General features: G+C 46.7%; 1 protein-coding gene across 1 annotated transcript in view; it reads right to left on the bottom strand.

The window, feature by feature from the left end:
• Sag (S-antigen visual arrestin) overlaps nucleotides 1–20,241 on the bottom strand; it is a 32,104-nt gene extending 11,863 nt beyond the window's left edge. The window contains exons 1-8 of the mRNA XM_090354342.1: nucleotides 20,176–20,241; nucleotides 14,736–14,796; nucleotides 12,048–12,164; nucleotides 10,308–10,501; nucleotides 8,912–8,971; nucleotides 3,661–3,737; nucleotides 2,869–3,004; nucleotides 2,165–2,249 (exon numbers count right to left, since the gene is read on the bottom strand). Of these exons, the coding sequence (XP_090210468.1) occupies nucleotides 2,165–2,249; nucleotides 2,869–3,004; nucleotides 3,661–3,737; nucleotides 8,912–8,971; nucleotides 10,308–10,501; nucleotides 12,048–12,164; nucleotides 14,736–14,796; nucleotides 20,176–20,241 (796 nt within the window). The remainder of the gene's footprint in view (nucleotides 1–2,164; nucleotides 2,250–2,868; nucleotides 3,005–3,660; nucleotides 3,738–8,911; nucleotides 8,972–10,307; nucleotides 10,502–12,047; nucleotides 12,165–14,735; nucleotides 14,797–20,175) is intronic.
• Nucleotides 20,242–22,828: the final 2,587 nt, after the last annotated feature.

Below are 22,828 nucleotides of genomic sequence, written 5' to 3'. Positions count from 1 at the left end.
GGTGTGGCTCAAGTGACAGAGCTTCTCTGCCTAGCAAGCATAAGACCCTGTGTTATAAATTAATTGAAAATAACAAAATGACTTATAATCTCCTCTAAAACTAAATTTGAGGGATAAAAGAGAAACGAAGTGTACATTCAGCACAGAGCTCAGCCGATAGAAAGCTATCAACATTCTGTCTCAGAAAATTCATCACTTTTTCCCATGGTTAGTAGCTTTGTTGTTACAATTTATAAAACTTTGAAAAACAATATGTGTGTGTGTGTGTGTGTGTGTGTGTGTTTTCAGATAGGGTTTTGTTACATTTCTGAGTCTGGCTTCAAACTTTTTTTTGGTCAGTTGTGGGGCTTGAACTCTGGACCTGGGAACTGTCCCTGAGCTTTTCAGTTCAAGGCTAGCATAGCACTCTACCACTTGAGCCACAGTGCCACTTCCTCTGGCTTCAAACTTATCATCTTCCTGCCTCAGTCTTCTGTGGCATATAATCAAAGTACCAAATGATTCCTTCTCCACCCTGTCGCTAAGTTTTGAAAGTTTGTTCCTGTCCTCTGACCTCACAGGCTGAAGTCTAAGAGCCAGGTGACAATAAAAAGTGGGGATGTGGGGAAGTGACTAAGAGATAGGGTGAGATACTCATAACTAGGATTAGTGCTCTCATAAAGAGGTTCCTTCCATCACACAGGGACACAGTGAGGCAGCACTCTATGCAGAAAAGGCCTTCACCAGACTAGAAACCTGCCAGCACCTTACCCTTGAACCTTCTAACCTCCAGAATGGTCAAAAAGAAGTATTTGTAGTTTATAATCCACATAGTTTGTGGTCTGTTGTTAGTGTTATCTGAATGGACAGACACCCACTAGTATGAAGACCGATGTATTAGATGAAACACGTAACATGCTACATAATTATAGGACCTAAGAGGACCTAAAGGCATGTGAACTAAACTAACATAGCATAAAACTATAAGTTAAATCTTGGGAGCACAGCAGCAGATCACTCAAGAGGCTGAGATCTGAGACTCTCAGTTCAAAGCCAAGCCTGGACAAGAAAGTCTATGAGACTCTTTATCTCAACTGACTATCAAAAAGCCAAAAGTGGAGCTGTGGCTCAAGGGGTAGAGCACTAGCCTTGAACACAAAGGTTCAGGACCAGTGCCCAGGCCTCGAATTCAAACCCTAGGACCCTTCCAGGTCAACCCATTCTGCCCCTTGATGTCCTATGTGATGATGTAGGAATAACCAGCGGTCACGGCAGTACATGACCAGGGTCAGCCGTCACAAGTGGTCACTGAGGTGACATGTAACACTCCACCCCTTACAAAGCTCTCCTTCCTGGGAGGACTGAGGAAGCAGCTGGGAGCTGCCATGAATGCTGAGACTTAGTTTTTCCATTCAGTGCCTTTCCCACAATTCTTACTGCATTTGTCACCAAAACTCCTCAGTGGTCTCCAAAGGGAGACCCGGGGCTCTGCCCCGGCCTTCCTGTGAAAGCTGGCTCTAGCTGGGAAGGAGCAACACAGAAGCACGGGAGGCTCATGGCCAAGTAGGCATCAAGGCAAAGAGGCTGACCCGAGGGTCCTATCGTCAGTCAGGGCCTCGAGGAAAGACCTCATCCGACCGCACTGGCCCCCAGCAATTCTACAACACCTTCTTTCCAGTTTTCAAAGAAACTCCTACGAGGGGGGCTGAGAAATGGAGGGACAAAGTGTGAACAAAGGCAGCAGTGCTCCTCAGGGCACCACGGTGACAATGAACTAGGCAGCTTTTGGGTGGGGATGGGAGGGAAGACAGGAGAGACGGAGGGAAGGGGTGACTGTGCCCCCAAAGAAATGGACTCTATCTGACTTATGTAACTGTAATTCCCCTGTACATCGCCTTTATAATAACAATTAAAAAAGAAAAAGGAAAAAACAAAAACAAAACAACAAAGAAGTTCTTGGGCTGGGAGTGTGGCCCAGTGGTAGAGAGCTTGCCTAGCATTGCCCATTGACTCGGGTTTGATTCCTCAGTGCCACATACATAGGAAAAAGCCAGAAGTGATGTTGTGGCTCAAGGGGTACAGAGCTAGCCTTGAGAAAACCCAAGGACAGTGCTCAGGCCCTGAGTTCAAACTACAGGTCTGGCAAAAAGCACAACAAAACAAAACCAAACCAAGAAGTTCCTACCTGAGACTTTAATTTTCTTCACCGTCTTATCCGTGTTATTGGTCACGGTCACAGTCACAGGGATGGCCTCCCCGTGGAAATACAGCTGGAAGGTTAGACATGAGTCAGGACAGGTGAATCAGGCAAGGTGGTATCTTTCACCTTAGAGAGGGGATCCTTTCCTCCTTTCCCTCCCTCCCTTATTTAGATCAATACTGTTTACTAATTGTGCATACTTCTCTCTACCTCTTCCTAGTTCTCTGTCTTCCCCAAAGACAGCTGAGGATGCACTGAAGTGCTGTCATTTCTCTCTTGAACTCAGAGCCTTGGGCTTTGCTTGGTTTCTTTGCTCAAGGCTGTTGTTACTCTTGAGCACCACATGAGCCACACCCCCATTCCAGCCTTTTTCTAGTGCTTCATTCGAGATAAGAGCCTCACAGACTTTCCTGCCTGGTCTAAACTTAGAACTGCCATCTTTAGATCTCAGCCTTCTGAGTATCTACTGGTCCAGGTGAGCTAACAGCGCCTCGATCTTAGGGCTTTCAAGAGTCATCTCAGCCTTTCCACAAGAATCAAGGTGTCTGAAGATGAGGGGATAGCAATGTTTCCTCTACAGAAAGGTCTAGAACAAATTCTGTTTTCTCTGCAGAAAGATGAGGAGGATCACATCTAGTGCAGGAACAGCACAGTGTTGGGATTGGGGTGGGGGGTGGGGGAGGAGTTACCTCTTTGCTAAGGGAGATGGACAGGTTCAGAGGCTTGTCAGACATGAAGAACTGCCAGGAGGACTCCGCAGAGGGCTGGGGGCCCATCTCGAGTGGGGCATGCTGCACCTTCCGGATGAGTAAGCTCACAGAGCTCCTGAAGGAAAAGGCCCAAGGAGTCTGGATTAGTGTCCTGGCAGCCTGGCCTCCCCCCTCTCCACATAGACAAGCTGAGGGTCTTCAGGATCATCCCCAATGTCCTTAGAAGAGGAGGGATGGCACAGGCTGATCCCTGGCACCCCCAGAGGCCTTCTTCCTTCTATTAGGCTGTCAGGGACCAGGCTTCAAAGTGCTATGTGGCACTGATGCTTTATGGCTGCTGTGGTAAACATTCAAGATATGTGCATGGAGGGCTTGGGGGGTTGGAGGTCTAGGAAGGGCTCAGGGCCAGGGGAGGAACCTATTTGGGTAAAGAAAAAAGAACCAGGCGCCAGTAGCTCATAATCCTAGCTACTGAAAAGGCTGTGGTCTGAGGCTTGCAGTTTGAAGCCAACCCAAGCAGGGAAGTCCATGAGATTCTGCCCCCCCCTCCCCGACCCCGCCTCACTGGTTGTGGGGCTTGAACTCAGGGCCTGGAATATGTCCTTGAGCCTCTCTATGCTCCAGGCTAGTGCTCTACCACTTGAGCCACAGCACCACTTCTGGCTTTTTCTGTTGATGTGGTACTGAGGAATCGAACCCAGGGCTTCATGCATGCTAGGCAAGCACTCTACTACAAAGCCACATTTCCAGCCCTTTTCCCATAATTCTTACTTCTTGGGGATCTTGTCCTCTTCACTATCTACAAGGTCCGTGGCAAAAGCTTTCACCTCAAAGTCTACGCCACAGCTCTGTTGAAGATGAGAACAGACAGGACAGCAGTTAGCACTGCCTTTCCCTGGGGCTGGATGGAGGCCCTGTCCCTCAGGCTGTCCCAGAACCACAAGATGCAGAAGTGTGCTGACAGTGAAAGGCTGATGTCAGACGGTGCCTTGCAGACCCTTGAGAGTCTTTGGCTCCTCTTTTTGAGCATGCCCATTGCTGGTTTCCTATTTTCTACCAACAGCAGGTGCTGGCAGGACTGGGGTGAAGTCTGCTAATGCCCAGGCCTTCTGGGGGTGTGAACACGCTCAACCCTGGCGGCCATCTGTAGCTCGACTGCAGCCAAGTGTGGTCAGCAGCCACAGCCACAGTGCCAACAACTCGTTTTGGGTAAAAGCTCTTCATTTGTGAAGTATAAGTTTTTCAACTTGGGAAAAGAAGAGGGAAGGTGGGAAAGTGCTAAAGCAGTGAGTACACATACACATCTTATACCTATAATCCTCTTATGCAAGTAATTGATGTTAATTCAAAACAAAAACAAAACAAAATAACTTAATCAAGTATTGGTGGCTCACGCCTATAATCCTGGCTACTGGGAAGGAAGGCTGAGATTTGTGCACTGAGGCTCAAAGTCAACCTGGCAGGAAAGTTTGTGAGACTCTTTTTTTTTTTTTTTTTTTTTTTTTTGCCAGTCCTGGGCTTAAGCTCAGGGCCTGAGCACTGTCCTTGGACTTTCTCAAGGCTAGAGCTCTACCACTTGAGCCTCAGCACCACTTCCGGCTTTTTTCTATGTGTGTGGTACCGAGGAATCGAACTCGGGTCTTCATGCATGCTAGGCAAGCACTTTAACCACTAGGCCACACTCCCAGCCCAGTTTGTGAGACTCTTAATTCCAGTTAATTACCAAAAAGCTCGAAGTGATGGCCAGGTGTGTGGCCTACATGCAGGAAACCCTGGGTTTGATTCCTTGGTACCACATACACAGAAAACACCAGAAGTGGTGTTGTGGCTCATGTGGTTGAGCACTAGCTTAGAACAAAAGTGTACCAGGGGGGCCGGGAGTTTGGCCTAGTGGTTAAAGTGCTTGCCTAGCATGCATGAAGACCCGGGTTTGATTCCTCGGCACCACATGCATAGAAAAAAGCCAGAAATGGTGCTGAGGCTCAAGTGGTAGAGCTCTAGCCTTGAGAAAGTCCAAGGACAGTGCACAGGCCCTGAGCTCAAGCCCAGGTCTGGAAAAAAAAAAAATTGTACCAGGGCAGTGCCCAGGCCCTAAATCCAACACCAAGGACGGGCAAAAAAAAGCTAGAGGTAGAGCTGTGGGGCTCAAGTGGTTGAGCACCAGTATTGAGCAAAGAAGTTCAAGGGACAATGCCCTAGTACTTGTGAAAAAAAAAAAAAGAAAAAGAAAAAGAAGAACTTTTAAGCACGCAGGGGTCAAATAAATGTATCTGCCAGAAACCTTCAGCCCTCAGACCTCAGTGGGACTTCTGAGTCTCCCACACAAGTCCCACCTCAGAAGATCTAGAATATAGTTTAAAAAGTAGAAATGCAAGTACAAAGCCACACTCATGATACAATATTTCGTTTTGTCTCATGTAATATACATTCTGTTTCTATTCTATTCCATTCCATCCCAGCATGTTTATTTGGTGTTTGGTGGAATTAGGGTTTGAAGCCAGGGCCTTACTCTTGTTAGGCATGTGCTCTACCATTTAAGTCACATTTCCAGCATCCATTCTAGGTTTTCATTTTTATTTTTATTTATTTTTTTTGCCAGTTGTAGGGCTTGAACTCAGGGCCTGAGCACTGTCCTTAGACTTTTCTCAAGGCTAGAGCTCTACCACTTGAGCCACAGCACCATTTCCAGCTTTTGTCTATGTATGTGGTATCGAGGAATTGAATCCGGGTCTTTATGCATGCTAGGCAAACACTCTACCACTAGGCCGAACTCTCAGCCCCCATCCTAGGTTTTTAAATGATTTTTTTTTTCTTTTTTCTTTTTTTGGTTGGTCAGGAGGCTTGAACTTAGGGCCTGGGCACTGTTCCTGAACTATTTAAGGCTAGCACTCCACCACTCTGAGCCAGCCACAGCACCACTTCCAAACTTTCCTGCCTCGGATAACTTTGAATCATGATCCTCAGATCTTGGGCTCTTGGGTAGCTACTGATGCCTGGCTTCTGCCTGCCTGCCTGCCTGCCTGCCTGCCTTCCTTTCTCTTCCCTCCCTCCCTGTCTCCCTCCCTTCCTCCCTCCCTTTCTCTCCTTCCTTTCTTCTCTCTCTCTCTCTCTCTTCTTTTTATTTATTCTTATTTTTGAGCGGCTGTATTGAGGCTTATACTCAGGGTCTTAAGCTTGCCAGGCAGGTGCTCTACTGCTAAACTGTACCTCCAGCTCTTAAATCCCACCTCTAATCCCCAAACCATAAACCATGAACTGGTCATGACCCTGTAATGATAAGCTCTGCCCTCACCCTTGTCATCTTCCATTATTGTCCCCCATAATCCAGGTTATTTTGGTCACATCTTGGGACACTGGCCTCAGGGTCTGAGTGTTTAGACCTTTTGCTCTCTCTTCCTACTTCCACTCCCTCATTCTGCCTGAGGCGGGGTCAGTCCAGTCGCTCCTCTTTGCTGCTCTCACAGTGTGTTCCTGCTTCACCAACCCCAATTCCATGATCAACAAGTAGCCATGGCAACCCTTTAGAAATCTAAGTCAGAGCCTGCCATTCAGAGCCTACCAGTGGCTTCTACTGCACAAAGTAAAAAAACAAACAAACAAGTGGAGCCAGACACCAGGGGCCCAGACCTGTAATCCTAGCCACTCAGAGGGCTGAGATCTGAGGAGCACAATTCAAAGCCAGCACAGGAGTGGGGGGTGAGGGAGTCCCTGAGGCTCTAACCTCCAAAAAACTGAAAATGAGTTAGGGCTTAAGTGGTAGAGTGCCAGCCTTGAGTGAAAAGAGCTAAATGACAGTGCCTACCCTTTTAGGTCAAACCTCAGAACCAGCACGTGCACGTACATACACACACACACACACACACACACAGAATCTACAAGGCCCATGGAGATCTGGGTGCCCTGTCCCTTGCTGCCCCCAGAGTATACCCTGAGGCTGCTCCCTCTGCCTAGAAGGCTTTCCCCTGGGAAATTATGGCCTTCTAACAGGCCTTACTAACAGACCTTCTTTGTGTTCATGTGCCTGTATTAGGGCTTGAACTCAGGGCCTGGGCACTGTCCTTAAGCTTTTTCCACTCAAGGCTGGTACTCTACCACTTAAGCCATAGCTCTACTTTCAGCTTTTTGGTGGTTAATTGACTTTCTGCCTGAGCTGGCTATTTTTTTTTCTTTCTTTTTTGGTGGTCCTGGGTCTTGAACTCAGGGCCTGGGGGCTGTCCCTGAGCTCTCTCTCATTCAAAGCTAGTGCTCTACCACTTTGAGCCACTTACCATTTACTGGTGATTAATTGGAGATAAAAGTCTCACAGACTTTTGAAGCCTGGACTGGCTTCAAACTGCAATCCTTAGATCTCAGTCTCCTGAGTAGCTAGGATTACAAGTGTGTGCCATGAAAGCCAGCTTTATCCATGTTCTCCCTTACCTCTCAGAAGCTTGAGTGACTCCAGCGTGCTTGTGGTCATCTGATTTGTCCCACTGTTACTTATTTTTGTCTATTGCTGTGCATTAACATGAGATCTAGGCTGGGTCAGGCCTGCTGCTCACAGGATGTTCATGGCTAAACACTGCTGAGATGAGCACTGGGTCCAAAGACATACTGATATCAGCCTGGTGCCTTGGCTCACACCTGTAATCCTAGCTACTCAGGAGGCTGAGATCTGAGGATCAAAGGTTCAAAGCCAGCCCAGGCACTAAAAAAAGAGAGACTCTTGGGGCAGGGAGTGTGGCTTAGTGGTAGAATGCTTGCCTAGCATGCATGAAGACCGGGTTTGAGTCCTTGGTTCCACATACAGAAAAAGCCAGAAATGGTGGCTCAAGTGGCAGAGTGCTAGCCTTGAGGAAAAAAACCCAAGGACAGTGCTCAGGCCCTGAGTTCAAGCCCCAGGACTGGCAAAAAAAGAAAGAGTTTCACAGACTTTCTTGCTTAGGCTGGCTTTGAACAACAATCCTCAGACTTCAGTTTCCTAAGTAACCAGGATTGCGGGCCCGGGCCACCGGTGTCTGGCTCCTTGACATTTTATTTTTTATTAAAACTTTTTAATCGGGGCCCGAGTTTGGCCTAGTGGTAGAGTGCTTGCCTAGCACGCACGAAGACCCGGGTTTGATTCCTCAGTACCACATACGTAGAAAAAAGCTGGAAGTGATACTGTAGCTCAAGTGGTAGAGCACTAGCCTTGAGAAAGTCCAAGAACAGTGCCCAGGCTCTGAGCTCAAGCCCCAAGACTGGCAAAAAAAAATTTAATCAACACTGAGTTTTTACATCGTATTTCAAATGTCCTGTTCTACAAACAAGTATTCAAGAAAAAAATCTCTATATGCAATCATTGGCACATAAATTTAAGAACATAATTAAAATTAAGCTGAATCTTTATATGTCATAGATACACATCGATCTATGTAATATATCAATATATGTCTATAAAATATATATGCTATTCTAAACCTATATGTCTACATAGATATATTTATATCTCCAAATTCATGACAGTGACCTGGAGTAACTGAATGTTGAGTCGTCACTCTTGTATTGTTTTGTTTTGTTTTTGCCAGTCCTGGGCTTGAGCTCAGGGCCTGAGCACTGTCCTTGGACTTTCTCAAGGCTAGAGCTCTACCACTTGAGCCTCAGCACCACTTCTGGCTTTTTCTATATATGTGGTACCAAGGAATCAAACCTGGGTCTTCGTGCATGCTAGGCAAGCACTTTAACCACTAGGCCAAACTCCCGGCCCCTCTTGTATTGTTTAGATCTAGTATCCCCGTATCAAGGATACCATGCGCCTGTTGTTCCTTGGTCTTGGCTTGTCTCCCTCAACATGATTTGCTCTAGTCCCATCCACTGCCAAGTGAATGCCATTATTTTCTCTTGTCTGTTGGCTATATAGAATTCCATTGTGTGTATATGTACCACCTTTTCTGTATCCATTCATCTGTAGTGGGGCATCTGGATCGTTCCCATTGCTCGGCTCTTGTGAACAGTGCAGTGATGAACAAGACTGTGCAGGTACATGACCTCTTTTTGAACTTACCTTTCCAGTATCTTGTGGAGCTGGCTGCAACATCACTGAACAGGGCAAGTAGTCAGGAAACTGTTAAGAAACAAATGAACAAACAGTTCTCCAAGAGGGGCTCTTGTATATGTGACAGAGCAACATGTCACCATTACCCAAGATTGGAAAATGAAGACACTGAGCAAGAAAGAAGAAAAAAGCCTGGTCACCTACAGTCCCGGTACCCAGCTTCAGAGCAATTCATAATCTCCCCTACGTGGCCTGCATGTGCACAGATGCCAATGAGGAGGCGTGCGGGTGCACATGTCCTCCAGAAATGGACCAGATCTGCAGTCTGCACCCTCACTTCATTATCCCCAACCCTCTTCAGAGAGCTTCATGGCCACTTCCCACATCCCCGCACCACTGCTGTAATGTCTCTTGAATGCACCACTTTCCTGGCTTCCTTTCTCTGCTGTTGTAAACAACATGGCAATAAATAAGCTTCATACAGTTTGGCATTAGTTAATTCCAAATGCTATGTGGTTAGAAAGAAAGCTGTCAGAGGCAGGCTTGTTGGTGGCTCCTATCTAGAATTCTAGCTACTTGGCTGGACACAGTGGCTCACGCCTGTAACCCTAGCTACTCAGGAGGCTGAGATCTAAGGATTGTGGTTTGAAGCGAGGATCCTCTGATCTCAGCCTCCTGAATAGCCAGGATTACAGGCATGAGCTTCTGGCACCAGCTGAAAGGTTTCTAATAGATGTTCAAGACAGGCATGCACAAAGCCTTGGGTTCCTAGCACTGGAGGGAAAGAAAACAATAAAAGATGATTATCTCATTCCAGTTAGATATCCTGTCCCACAGGGAGCGATTCCTGCTTAGAGCTCCCTGGGGCCAACTGCAAAGCCAGTTTCTTTTCTTTTTTTCTTTTTGGCAGTCATGGGGCTTGAACTCTGGGCCTGGGCCTTGTCCCTCTTCAGCTCAAGGCTACAGCCCTAATCCTTGAGCCACAGCGTCACTTCTGGTTTTCTAGTGGTTAACTAGAGATAAGAGTCTCACAGACTTTAGTGCCCAGGCTGGCTCTGAACCTCAATCTTCAGATCTCAGCCTCCTGAGTAGCTAGGATTACAGGCGCCAGTTTAATGTTATAGCCAGTGAGAGAAGGAACACATGCTCATCTAATCAGGTGGTCAGACAAAAGGAAATATCTGAAGGGCAGGTTGAAGTGGTGCTTTCAAAGGCAGAGAAGCTATTTTCAAGGATTTTAAATGGACAATCACAGACTGTGCAATCTAGAATTTCTTTCCAGGATGCAGTTTAGAGACCCACAGAGGTAAAGTCCTCCCTCCAACCCCTTCCCTTTGCCCCAATCCCATGGAAGATGCTGAGAAAAAAGAAGACAGGGCAGGAGAGGGGGCAGGCAGGAACTCACCGTGAGCAGAAAGGGGTATGAGTTGCCCCCCAGCTTCTTGAGCAAGCTCTCCTGCAGTGCGGTGGGTGCGCTGGCAGCCCCCACGGGAGGGTACACCTGGACCCGAGAGAAGTACAGGTCTCTGCGGAAGGTCAGGCCTATCACGTCAATGTCTTCCTGGCCATAGCGGAAGGCGCAGGTCAGAGAGACGAACACTGGGAACAAGACACAGGTGGGTTTAAGCTGGCCCGTGGGACACACAGCCATTGATGCCCTGGCACTGACCTGAGGAATGGGTCGGCCATGTCATAAGGTCAGCCCCATATGAGCCATACTATGCTTAGGAGACTCCGTGTCTGCCCGGGGGTTGAAGTCATTACCCTAATTGGCAACGTCACAGGTTTGGGAGGCATTTCTCTGGTAATCACACGCTTGTTCCAGGATGCTAGGACTCTGCAGACAGAGAGCGGCCACCTACCAATCCTTACGGCTTCCTCCACCCCACCCCTCCCTTCTTTGCACCCATAATCACAGGGCCTGGGGGCTGGAAGGGCCAGATGTCTGCTCAGAGCTCAAGGGGAAGAAGACAAGGAAGTGAAAGACTGGAAGCAAAACAGACATGAGCCAGAGTCAGAGGGGGCCATGGGCCAAGGAGGGCAGGGAGTAGAGGGTTGGGAGGCCAACCCCCAAACTCTCCCATTATAGCCTTCTAGGTACACTGTTCTGAGCATTATAAAATATTTTCCTAACACCACTTTGGATAATTCTGTATGATTAAAGACGTAAATAATTGTGCTCCATCAGAAGTAGCATTTCCAAGTCTCCAGTGGCTATTGGGAGAGGATTTGGTCTACGTGAGTCCCGCTGCCCCTCAGACTCAAAATCCAGTGACTACTTGCCCCCTCTTCCTTCTAGTGTGACAGAAAGGCACCTGGCTTTGTGTGTGTGTGTGTGTGTGTGTGTGTGTATGTGTGTGTGCGCGCGCGCGCGCGTGCTCACGCATGTGTATGTGTGTGTGTGTGTATTGTTGTTGTTTTGTGCCAGTACTTTTTCCCTCTGAGCTGGTGTTCTACCAGTTGGGCCATAACTTCACTTCTGGCTTTTTGCTGGTTAATTGGAGATAACAGTCCCAAGGACTTTCCTGCTGGGACTGATTTTGAATCACAGTTCTCAGATCTCAGCCTCCTAAGTAGTTAGAATTACAAGCATGAGGCACCAGCCCCCGGCCTTGGCATCACCTGGCTTTACCTTTGCCCACAGCGCTCCAATAATCCCTGTACTTTCTGTGGCAGAGGGCAGGGGCTGTCAGAGCTCAGGGACCCCAGAAAAATGAGGATAAGATAGAAAGACAATTTTCTACCTTATCCCTGCCATGCTTCTGACACTGTCGGTGGCCCATGCCTGGCATGTTCTAGTGGGCAGATCTTGGGTGGAGGACAAAGCCTCATGGTTGCCAGTAGCAATTCCTCAGAAGGCATTATTGAGAGTGCAACTGAGTCAGCAGCATTATCCTCACATAACTTAAGTCTTTTCTAATTCCCTGTAAACTATTGTCCTTAGTATCAAATGACTCAACACACATATCTCAACTTAGAAGTCAAGAGCCAGCTGACGCTGCAAGGAAGTGCAAGAATAAATTCTGGGTTGTACCTCCCTGCCTCCCAGCTAGCATGGCTTCCTCCTCTCCCCAACATACACAAATGCCATGCTATAGCCAACCAGGAAATCATACCTGCATGACATGGAGGGCGAGAGACTCACCTTTCTTTCCCTTCACAAGGTCGGGGTCCACCAGTACCACACCATCTAAAGCAAAGGACAGAGCGGGAAGGCTGAGACCAAGGCCAAAGCATCTTACAAAACTGCATTCTGCTTTATCTGCCAGTGTGGCTGTTCTGTTTCATTCTGTTACAGAGTCTTGTGATGTAGTTCAGGCTAGCCTCAAATTCTAGATCTTCTCTTAGCTTCTGAGATAGGACTGGATTACTAACTGTACCATCAAGCCCACTTATGATGTGGTTCCCTCCCTCTCTCGTCCTTTCCTTTCTTATGCTGGTCCCAGAGTTCTAATTCAGGGCTCAGATACCATTTTCTGAGCATTTCTGTTCAAGGTTAGCACTTTACTACTTGAGCCACAGCTCCACTACCAGGCTTTTTAAAAAATTTTTCCTGGGGCTTGAACTCATGGTCTGAGCACCATCCTTGGGCTTTTTCCTCAAGGCTAGCACTCTGCCACTTGAGCCACAGCACCATTTCTAGCCTTTTCTATATATGTGGTACCGAGGAATCGAACCTGGGTCTTTGTGCATGCTAGGCAAGCACTCTACCACTAGGCCAAACTTCCAGCCCAACTACCAGGCTTTTTGCTGGTTAACTGGAGAAAAGAGTATCTTGGACCTTCCTGCTGGCTTTCAACCTTGATCTTCACATCCCAGTCTTCCGAGTAGCTAAGATTACTGGTATGGCCACCAGAACCTCATCACACGAATGTTTCTCCAAAAATCCTCCAATACAGGGGCTGGGATTTGGCCTAGTGGCAGAGTGCTTGCCTAGCACACACTAAGACCCAAGTTTGACTCCTCGGTACCACATACCTAGGAAAAAGCCGCAAGTGGTGCTATGGTTTACGTGGTAGAGATCTAGCCTTGAAAAAGTCCAAGGACAGTGCTCAGGCCCCGAGCTCAAGCCTGGGGCAAAAAAAAAAAAATCCTCCACTACATATGTATCAGTTAATTTCTTTCCTTAGTCAACTATTTTCTTTTCTTTTTTTTTTAAATACTTTTATTCATCATTTTTATTGTTTTGATGTCAGTTTCCCCTGTAGAATGTTGTGTCCTTGGGAACAGGAGTTGTGTGTGGGTTTTTTTTGGTTTTTTTTTTGGCCAGTCCTGGGCTTGAGCTCAGGGCCTGAGCACTGTCCTTGGAGTTTCTCAAGGCTAGAACTCTACCACTTGAGCCTCAGCACCATTTCCGCCTTTTTTCTATATATGTGGTACCAAGGAATCGAACCCGGGTCTTTGTGCATGCTAGGCAAGCATTTTAACCACTAGGCCAAACTCCCGGCCCCTCAACTATTTTCTTTTCTTTTCTTTTTTGTCAGTTGTAGGGCTTGAACTCAGGGTTACTTTTGGCTTTCTTGTAGTAAATTGGAGACAAGTGTCTCATAGACTTTCTGGCCTGGGCTGGCTTTGAACCACAATCCTCAGATTGAATATGTAGGATTATAGGCATGAACCACCAGTGCCCGCCCACTCAACTATATTTTGTAAACTTTATTCTTAAACAAATATTCTTAAGCAAATATTCATGTAGCTTACATATTAGTATGCTCAATAAAGCATCATAAATTATTTAGCCAACCCCTTCTGTGAGGGTATTTAGGGTGAATTTTTTCTTTATAATTAATATTGTATTGAAGGTCTTGAGCTATAAATCTTTTTATCTCTCCATGGTTTTTGAAGCTAGATTTAGTTTTTGACAACATGCTAGCAAAGTCATTTACTAGGTTTTTTTTTTTTTTTTTTTGCCAGTCCTGGGCTTGAGCTCAGAGTGTGAGCACTGTCCTTGGACTTTCTCAAGGCTAGAACTCTACCACTTGAGCCTCAGCACCACTTCCGGCTTTTTCTATATATGTGGTACCAAGGAATCGAACCTGGGTCTTCGTGCATGCTAGGCAAGCACTTTAACCACTAGGCCAAACTCCCAGCCCCATTTACTAGGTTTTGATAATTTTCCAGGAAGGGTTTTTTTTTGTGTGTGGTTTGTTTTGCCTTTTCAGTGTTAGACTAGAACCCAAAACCAGGCACATACAAGGCAAAGCTTCAAGCCCACAACCCATTAAAAAAAATTATGTGTGTGATTTAGAAGTATCCTTTCACCATAAAAGTTTTCTTTGGGGAGCCAAGCACTGGGTGGCTCATGTCTATAATACCAATTACTCAGGAAGCTAAGATCTGAGGATCATGGTTCAAGCCAGTCTTATTTCCAATTAACCACCCAAAAGAGCCAGAAGTGGGACTATGGCTCAAGTTGTAGAGTGCTAGCCTTGATTGAAACAAACAAACAAACAATAACTCAGGTACAAGCCTGTAATCCTAGCTACTCAGGAGGCTGAGATCTGAGGATCAAGGTTCAAAGTCAGCCTGGGGACAAAAGGACCAAGGACCAAGGACCCGTACAAAGGATCAAGGATGGAGACTCTTATCTCTAATTAACCTCTATAAAATGGGAAATGGGGCTTGGCTCAAGGGTAGGGTAGTAGCCTTGGGCTGAAGAGCTCTGGGACAATACCCAGGCCCAGGGGTAGGGCAATAGCCCCACAAAAAACCAAAAGCAAAAACAAAAATAAAAAACCTCAGGTACAGCACCCCCGCCCTGGGTTCAAGCCCCAAGACCGGCACAAAATTTAAAGTAAATGAAATAAAAGATTTGATCTCAAATTCAACGTACCCACAGGCTCCACTTGGCTGATATGGTCTATATAATCTCTCTTCCCCAAGTAGATGGTCACCTGTGGAAAGAATGGGTGTACAATCTACATGACTGAAGAACACTGGATGGGAAGGCTGCAGCCAGCCAGGTGCCTGTGGCTCACACCTGTAATCCTAGCTACTCAGGAGGCTGAGATTTGAGTATCCTTGTTCTAAGTTAGCCCAAGCAAATCTGTAAGCCCCTTATCTCCAATTAACCACCAGAAAACCTGAAGTGGCACTGTGGCTTAAGTGGTAGAGTGGTAGCCTTGAGCTGAAGAGTTTAGGGACAGTGCCCAGGCCTAAAGTTCAAGCCCCAGGATAAAAATAAAATAAAATAAAATAAAAAGCAGGGACCAGGAGTTTGGCGTAGTGGTAGAGTGCTTGCCTAGCATGCACAAAGACTTGGGGGTTCGATCCTTTGGTACCACATACATAGAAAAAGCCAGAAGTGGTGCTGTGGCTCAAATGGTAGAGATCTAGTCTTGAGAAAACCCAAGGACAGTGCTCAGGCCGAGTTCAGCCTCAGAACTGGCAAAAAGAAAAAAAAAATCCATTGAATCTTTCAATCTTTTCTGTAGTTTGAGTTTGCTTGCTTGCTTTGTTTTGCAGTGCTGGAGACCAAACCAGGGCTTTAAGTTGTACATGGAAGGCAATCTACCATTCCATTCTTTCCCCGGTAGCCCTTTTCTTTTTTTTTGCCAGTCCTGGCCTTGAGCTCAGAGCCTGAGCACTGTCCTTGGACTTTCTCAAGGCTAGAGCTCTACCACTTGAGCCTCAGCACCACTTCCGGCTTTTTTCTATATGTGGTACCGAGGAATCGAACCTGGGTCTTCATGCATGCTAGGCAAGCACTCTAACTACTAGGCCAAACTCCCGGCCTCCGGTAGCCCTTTTCATTCGTCTTGAAACGGGTGCAGCTCCTCTGTCCTGTCCTTCTCTCCCAGGGGTGGGCAAGGATGAGGGATTTCAGATATAGTGTACTCTGACCTCAATCCCCCATAGCAGCTTCAAAGAAGTCTTCCTATTTACCCTACCCCTTCTTCCCCCCCAATAAGCCAGGTCTGATGTTAATCAGGATGACTTGCCAAGTTGCATTAGGATTAAGCTACATCTAGATAAATGGGCCTCCTGCTATGCATTGGCATTGCAGTGGGGCGGTGAAAAGTTTCTTTCCCCCATCCATAGAATTTCTAGACTAAGTAAAGAGATAGGAGTTCAGGAGGAATCACTGAAACCTCACCAGCTGAGCTGCAACAGGTGAACCTGAACCCATACCCTGGGGAGGGAGGGGGCAAAGCTGGATGGGAAGGAAGCACTGTGGCCTTGACTTGGCTGTCATTTTGCTCATCCCATACCTCTTGCAACCAAAATCTCTTCACTCAGTGGGGGAGCTAGGCTGCAACCCCACTGGTGTCCCTTCAACCCCAGGACTGCAGAACAAAGATGATACTTCTGGAATTGCCTATGGCTCCCTCTGCAGGGTGTGGCCACCAGATAGGGATGCAGACTCATGGGTCTTTAAGAGCCTAAGCCTGCAGCATCTAGGAAGATGCAGGAGCATTATTATAAAAAGGCAATTGAAGACCTAAGTCAAGCAGCGCTTAGCTCATCCAGTTTGCACAAAGGACTCTCTTTTATCTCACCCACACTACAACTCCGAGATAGGCACAGATTCCTTATTATGAGAGAACAACAAGATCTGGATCATTGTAGCAGTAGCTTGGAGGTAGGTTGACAGGAGAAGGTCTGGTAGGTAGGGAGAGGAGGGAGAAGCAAAGAGCGCAAGGGAAGGGAAGAAGGTAGATAGACAAGGGGAATGTTTTGTGCTCTCCAGCAGTGACTGAGGGAGTGAACTGGAAAGGGGTGTGGCTAAGGATGTAAAGAAGGTCTGGTTTGTTTTAACCCTAATAGAGATTTCGCTATTTGAGAAGAGTTGATGGCTGAGGCTCCGAGCTATGAGTCCCACAGGTCAAACAGTGGTGAAGTTTGGCGGAAAAGCACCTCTTCTGCCATACTCTATAAGGGGCAGAGGCCAGGAGTTTGGCCTACTGGTAGAGTGTTTGCCTAGCATGTATGAAGCCCTGGGTCCAATTCCTTAGAACTACATAAACAGAAAAGATTAGAAGTGGTGCTGTGGCTCAAGTGGTAGAGTGCTAGCCTTGAGCAAAAGAAGCTGAGGGACAGTGCCCAGGCCTGAGTTCAAGACCCAGGACTGGCAAAAAAAAAAAAAAAAAGACGGATTGAAGTAGGGTGGACAGACACAGGTTGTGGAGGCGTTTGGCGGATGGCACGCTGCATCCAGAATAAAGACTGGGAGTACTTGAAAATGACACTTCATAGCTAGGAGGAGAGCCTGGACTTTGTGCATAGCACCAGAATGACTGGAGAATTTGTGTGTGCCCAGCATGAGCTTCTGAAATCAGCATGAGGCTAGATCTACACAACATCATAGCTACTGGACATGGGTGAGAGCTGGACCGTGGCCAGATGGACAATGCACATAAATGTAAAACGCAACTCATTTCCACAGCTTAGCAAATGGGATGTGAAGTATGTCCTCAGTGGAAGTGGAGATGTAGCTCAACTAGTAAAGGATCCGAAGTATCAGCCTGGAGCAAAAAAAAAAAAAAAGGCTACACTAGAGTGCAGGGCCCTGAGTTCACGTCAAGCCCCAATACCAGCACAAAAATGAAATGAAGTATGTCATCATTTTATTTATTTATTTCACCAGTCCTGGGCCTTGAACTCAGGGCCTAAGCACTGTCCTTGGGCTTTCTCAAGGCTAGAACTCTACCACTGGAGCCACAGCACCACTTCTGGCTTTTTATGTATGTGGTATCGAGGAACTGAACCCAGGTCTTCATGCATGTAGGCAAGCACTCTATTACTATGCCAAACCCCCGGCCCAGTTCTTTTTTTTATTTTTCTTTAATCTTGGGGATTGAATTCAGGGCCCAAGCATTGCCTTTGTGCTTTCTCAAGGCCAGAGCTCTACCACTTGAGCCATAGCACCACTTCCAACATTTTTTTTTCTATATGTGTGGTACCAAGCAATCAAACCCAGGGCTTTGTGCTCAAGGCTAGCACTCTACCACATTCAGCCTCAGTGCCACTTTGTTTTTTGGCAGTTAATTGAATATTCAGGTCTCACAGACTTTTCTGTCCAGGTTAGCTTTAAATGGTGATTTTCAGATCTCATCCTCCTGAACAGTTAGGATTACAGGCGTGAGCCACCAGTACCTGGCCCTATTTGTCTTATTTTTTGGTGCAAGTTGTAGGTCTTAAACTCAGGGCCTGAGCATTATCCTTGGGCTTTCTCAAGGTGAGATCTGCTCTACCATTTGAGCCACAGCACCACTTCTAGCTTTTTTTTTTTTTTTGCCAGTCCTGGGCTTGAGCTCAGGGCCTGAGCACTGTCCTTGGACTTTCTCAAGGCTAGAGCTCTACCACTTGAGCCTCAGCACCACTTCCGGCTTTTTTCTATGTATGTGGTACTGAGGAATCAAACCCGGGTCTTCATGCATGCTAGGCAAGCACTTTAACCACTAGGCCAAACTCCCGGCCCCGACTTCTAGCTTTTTTTTTTTTTTTTTTCCAGTCCTGGGCTTGAGCTCAGGGCCTGAGCACTGTCCTTGGGCTTTCTCAAGGCTAGAGCTCTACCACTGGAGCCACAGCACCACTTCCAGCTTTTTTCTATGTATGTGGTACCAAAGAATCGAATCTGGGTCTTCGTGCATGCCAGGCAAACACTCTACCTAGGCCAAACTCCCAGCCTGACTTCTAGCTTTTTCTACGTATGTGGTACCAAGCAATCAAACCCAGGTCTTTGTGCATTCTAGGCAAGCACTCCACCACTTCCGGTCCCCTATTCTTTTTTTTTTTTTTTTTTTGCTGGTCCTGGGTCTTGAATTCAAGGTGTGGGTGCTACCCGTGGGCCATTTTGTGCACAAGGCTAGTGCTCTTACCACTTGAGCCACAGTCCCACTTCCAGCTTTTTTAAATTTTACTATTTTATTATTTTTTTTGCCAGTCAGTCCTGGGGCTTGAACTCAGGGCACTATTCTTGGGTACTTTTTGCTAAGGGCTGGTTCTCTTGAGCCACAGTGCCACTTCCGGCTTTTTCTGAGTATGTGGTACCAGGGAATGGAACCCAGGGCTTCATGCATGCTAGGCAAGCACTCTACCACTAGAGTCACGCTTCCGCCCCCCGCTTCCAGCTTCTTTGAGTAGTTTATTGGAGATAAAAAGAGTTTCAAAGGGACTTTTCTGCTGGGCTGGCTTAGAACTGTAAATTTCAGATCTCAGCCTCCTGAGTAGCTAAGATTAAAGGCATGAGTGTGGTTCCATTCTTTTTTTTTTTTTGGACAGTCCTGGGCCTTGAACTCAGGGCCTGAGCACTATCCTTGGACTTTCTCAAGGTTAGAGTTCTACCACTTGAGCCTCAGCACCACTTCTGGCTTTTATCCATGGATGTAGTACCGAGGAATTGAACCCGGGTCTTCATGCATGCTAAGCAAGCACTCTACCATTAGGCCAAACTCCCGGCCCCAGTGTGGTTCCATTCTTATTGATTTGTCTTGGACTCATGGCCTAGGCACTGTCCCTGAGCTCCTTTTGCTCAAGGCTAGTGCTCTACCATTAGAACCACAGTATACCACTTCTGGCTTTGTCTGTTTATGTGGTGCTGAGGAATTAAATCCAGGGCTCCATGTTAGGCAAGTACTCGACGATTAGCCACATTCCCAGCCCCTATTCTTACTTAATAGGGCTACTAGAAAAGTTAACTTGATGCATTGCTTGCACTGAATGGTGCTAAGCTACATCACTAGACCCAAAGAAGCCTTCAAGTGGAACTGCAGGCCTCATCAACAGAGACTGGGGGAGGGGCCTTTCAGGACAGCAAGTTCCTAGCCACATCTGGCCCATCCAATGGAGCCGCAATGGGCATCATCCCTGCATAATATGGAGGCCATGGTGGAGAATGCTGGCTCTGTATCCAGTGTCTCTGAAGATCCAGCTGAGGTTTGATGTCTTGTATGTTGGGGCAGGTGCACAGAAAGAGGAAGTATCCCATCCATTGGGCCCCCAGGCTTTCCCCAGACTGGTGACAAGAGGGACAAAGGGCCAAATGAATCACAGGTACTAACAAGATAGTCAAAGAGATAAAGTCAGGTTGTGAGTGTAGATACCTAGAGATCAGAAGACTGAAGGTGTAGGATTAAAACCTGACTGAGGTTGAAGAGAAAGTATGTGTCTGAGTGATCCTTCCTTCATGTCCTGTTCAGGGATGGAAAACAAACCTAGAACTCCCCTGGCCCCCACAGTGCTCTGACGGATCCTAGCTATACACGGAAAAGTCCCACTGATGAGTTTTTTCCAATGATTCCCATCAAGCTACTCACTTCTGTGTCACTTACCGACTTGTCCCTGGAGACCTTCTTGAAAATGACATGAGACTTACTGGTCTTCAGGTTGGCTGCCATGTTGTCAGTCCCTTGGGATGTATATCAGGTGTTAGAGGACTGGAAAAAGAGGCAGTGATCCCAAAGTCAAGAACATTCTCAATATAAAACCTTGTGAGAGGTCATATGTTCACTGGATATTTACTTCAACCTTCACCTTCTCCAATGTTCATGCCAATAATGGATACACTTTTTAAAATTGTTTTATTTTTTCTCGGTAAACTTCGCCAGGAAGTCTAACTAGATTTCTATTGTGTGTATGTATGTGTGTGTATATACCAGTTCTGGAGAACTCAGGGCTTCTGCTTTTGTCACTCATGGCTGGTGGTCTGCCACCTGAGTTATTGCCACCAGCCTGGCTTTTTTCCTTGTTAATTGGATGTAGAGGCTTGTGGACTTTTCTTTCTAGGCTGGCTTTGAACCTAATCCTTCTGTCTCCTTCTATCTTGATTTTCTGTGTAGCTAGGATTACAGATGTAAGCCACAGGCTCCCCGCTCAATGAAAGATTTTACTTTTTTTTTTGGATTGTAGGGCTTGAAATTAGGGTTTGGGTGCTGTCTCTGGGCAATTTTGCTCAAGGCTAATGCTCTACCACTTTGAACAAGATTTTGATAGTTAATTGGAGATAAACGTCTTTTAGGGACTTTTCTGTCAGCTAGTTTTGAACATGGATCTTTAAATCTCAGCCTTTTGAGTAACAAGGACTACAGCAGTGAGCCACTGGTGCCCAGCAAGATTTTCCTTTTCCTTTTCTTTCTTTTTTTTTTCCAGTCCTGGGACTTGAACTCAGGGCCTGGACACTGTCCCTGAGTTTCTTTTGCTCAAGGCCAGCACTGTACCACTTGAGCCACAGCACCACTTCCAGTCTTTTCTGTTTACTTGGTACTAAGGAATAGAACCCAGGGCTTCATGCATGCTAGGCAAGCACTCTACCACTAACCCACATTCCCAGCTAAGATTTTACTTTTATGATTAAACTTTGGGAAGTGTCACAATTTTATTCAGTTGAATCTGAAACTCTTATCATATGCAGTGTGGGTGGCTCATGCCTATAATTCTAAAATACTCAGGAGACTGAGATCTGAGAATTCTAGTTTGAAGCTACCCCAGGCAGGAAAGTCTAAAATACTCTTATCTCCAATTAACAACCAAAAGGTCAGAAGTGAAGCTATGGCTTAAGTGGTAGAGTACTAGCCTTGAGTTTTCTCAGGTAGAGTATCCAAGTGCTAAGATCAAGACCCAGGAGTAACACCAAAACCAAAATTTAATTAAATTGTTTTATATAGCCATGTCCTTTTTTTTGGCCATTCCTGGGCTTGAGCTCAGGGCCTGAGCACAGTCTTTGGACTTTCTCAAAGCTAGAGCTCTACCACTTGAGCCTCAGCACCACCTCTGGCTTTTTTCTATGTTATGTGGTACCGAGGAATCAAACCAGGGTCTTTGTGCATGCTAGGCAAGCACTCCACCACTAGGCCAAACTCTTGGTTCTTCCCTTCCCCCCACTTTAAAAAAAATATAGCCCACCAGGCTGGCCTAGAACTCATGAGTCTCCTGCCTCCGTCACCCCAGTGCTGAATTTACAGCTGTGTGCCACTCCACTCACTTTCATGACTGAATCATATACCAAACAGAAAATGTTCCTAAAATCCACAACATAATCACTTCAAATACACCTCTCCTAAGAATCCTCTTTGCTTGGGTGCCAATGGCTCATGCCTATAATTCTAGCTACTCAGGAGACTGAAATCTGAGGCTCATGGTTCAGACCTAGTCAGGTAAGAAAAGGAGACTCATCTCCAGTTAGCCACAAGAAAGGCCAGAAGTGGAGCTGTGGCTCAAATGGTAGAGCAGCTAAGCAAAACATGAGGGACACCACCTGGGCCATAACTGGGCTGTGCTCATTCACACATGGTCTCTCTCTCTCTCCTAAGTTCAGTTCATACTTAGAGGTGCTTTCTTTTCCCACAGCCTCTTTCCCCTCTCCCCAGATTGACAATTAAGAGCCTCCTGCACCCGCCCCTACCCCCACCAAATCCTTGCTGCTCCCTGGGCCTGCACAGGTTTCTGGGATGGTTTGGGTTTCAGTGGCCACGTACCTGTGATCTGCCACCAGATGGGATGGCCAGGACAGTCAGGACAGAGTCCCAAGGCCTGTGGCAGTTCTTGATCAGAGTCAGTTGGTGTCACTCGACCAGAAGACCCTGCCAGACACTGGTGAAGCCCAAAGCTGGAATGAGGATGCCCAGAACCTAGGTCTTAGAACTAAGAGCCACCCCCACTTAAGGAACAGGATGAGTTAGGATTAGTGGGCGAGTGGACCAGCGGTTTCAGCAGTTCTGGGTATTAACATCCAGTCTCATGCAGAGGTACGAGCTGTCCAGCTCATCTGGGGAAGGCAGTGGGAGGAACAGAGCACAAAGCTTTTGATCCTAAACCTCTTTGGGTTCTGGAAATAGACTGCTCATCCCTTCCCACCTCTGGATCATCAAGACAGGGGATTTTCAAGTGCAGCAAGAAGCTTGATTAAACTGGGCAGCAACTGTGTAAACAAAAGTGTCAGGAAGGAAGGTCAGCCCTCTGATGCACCTGGTATTATGCAAGCTAAGC

Source organism: Megascapheus bottae, chromosome 21, assembly GCF_031878675.1.
Source record: "Megascapheus bottae isolate mThoBot1 chromosome 21, mThoBot2.hap1, whole genome shotgun sequence".
Lineage (NCBI taxonomy): Eukaryota > Metazoa > Chordata > Mammalia > Rodentia > Geomyidae > Megascapheus > Megascapheus bottae.
The sequence above is the reverse complement of the archived record's forward strand: the minus strand, read 5'-3'. Positions and strand labels throughout refer to the sequence as shown.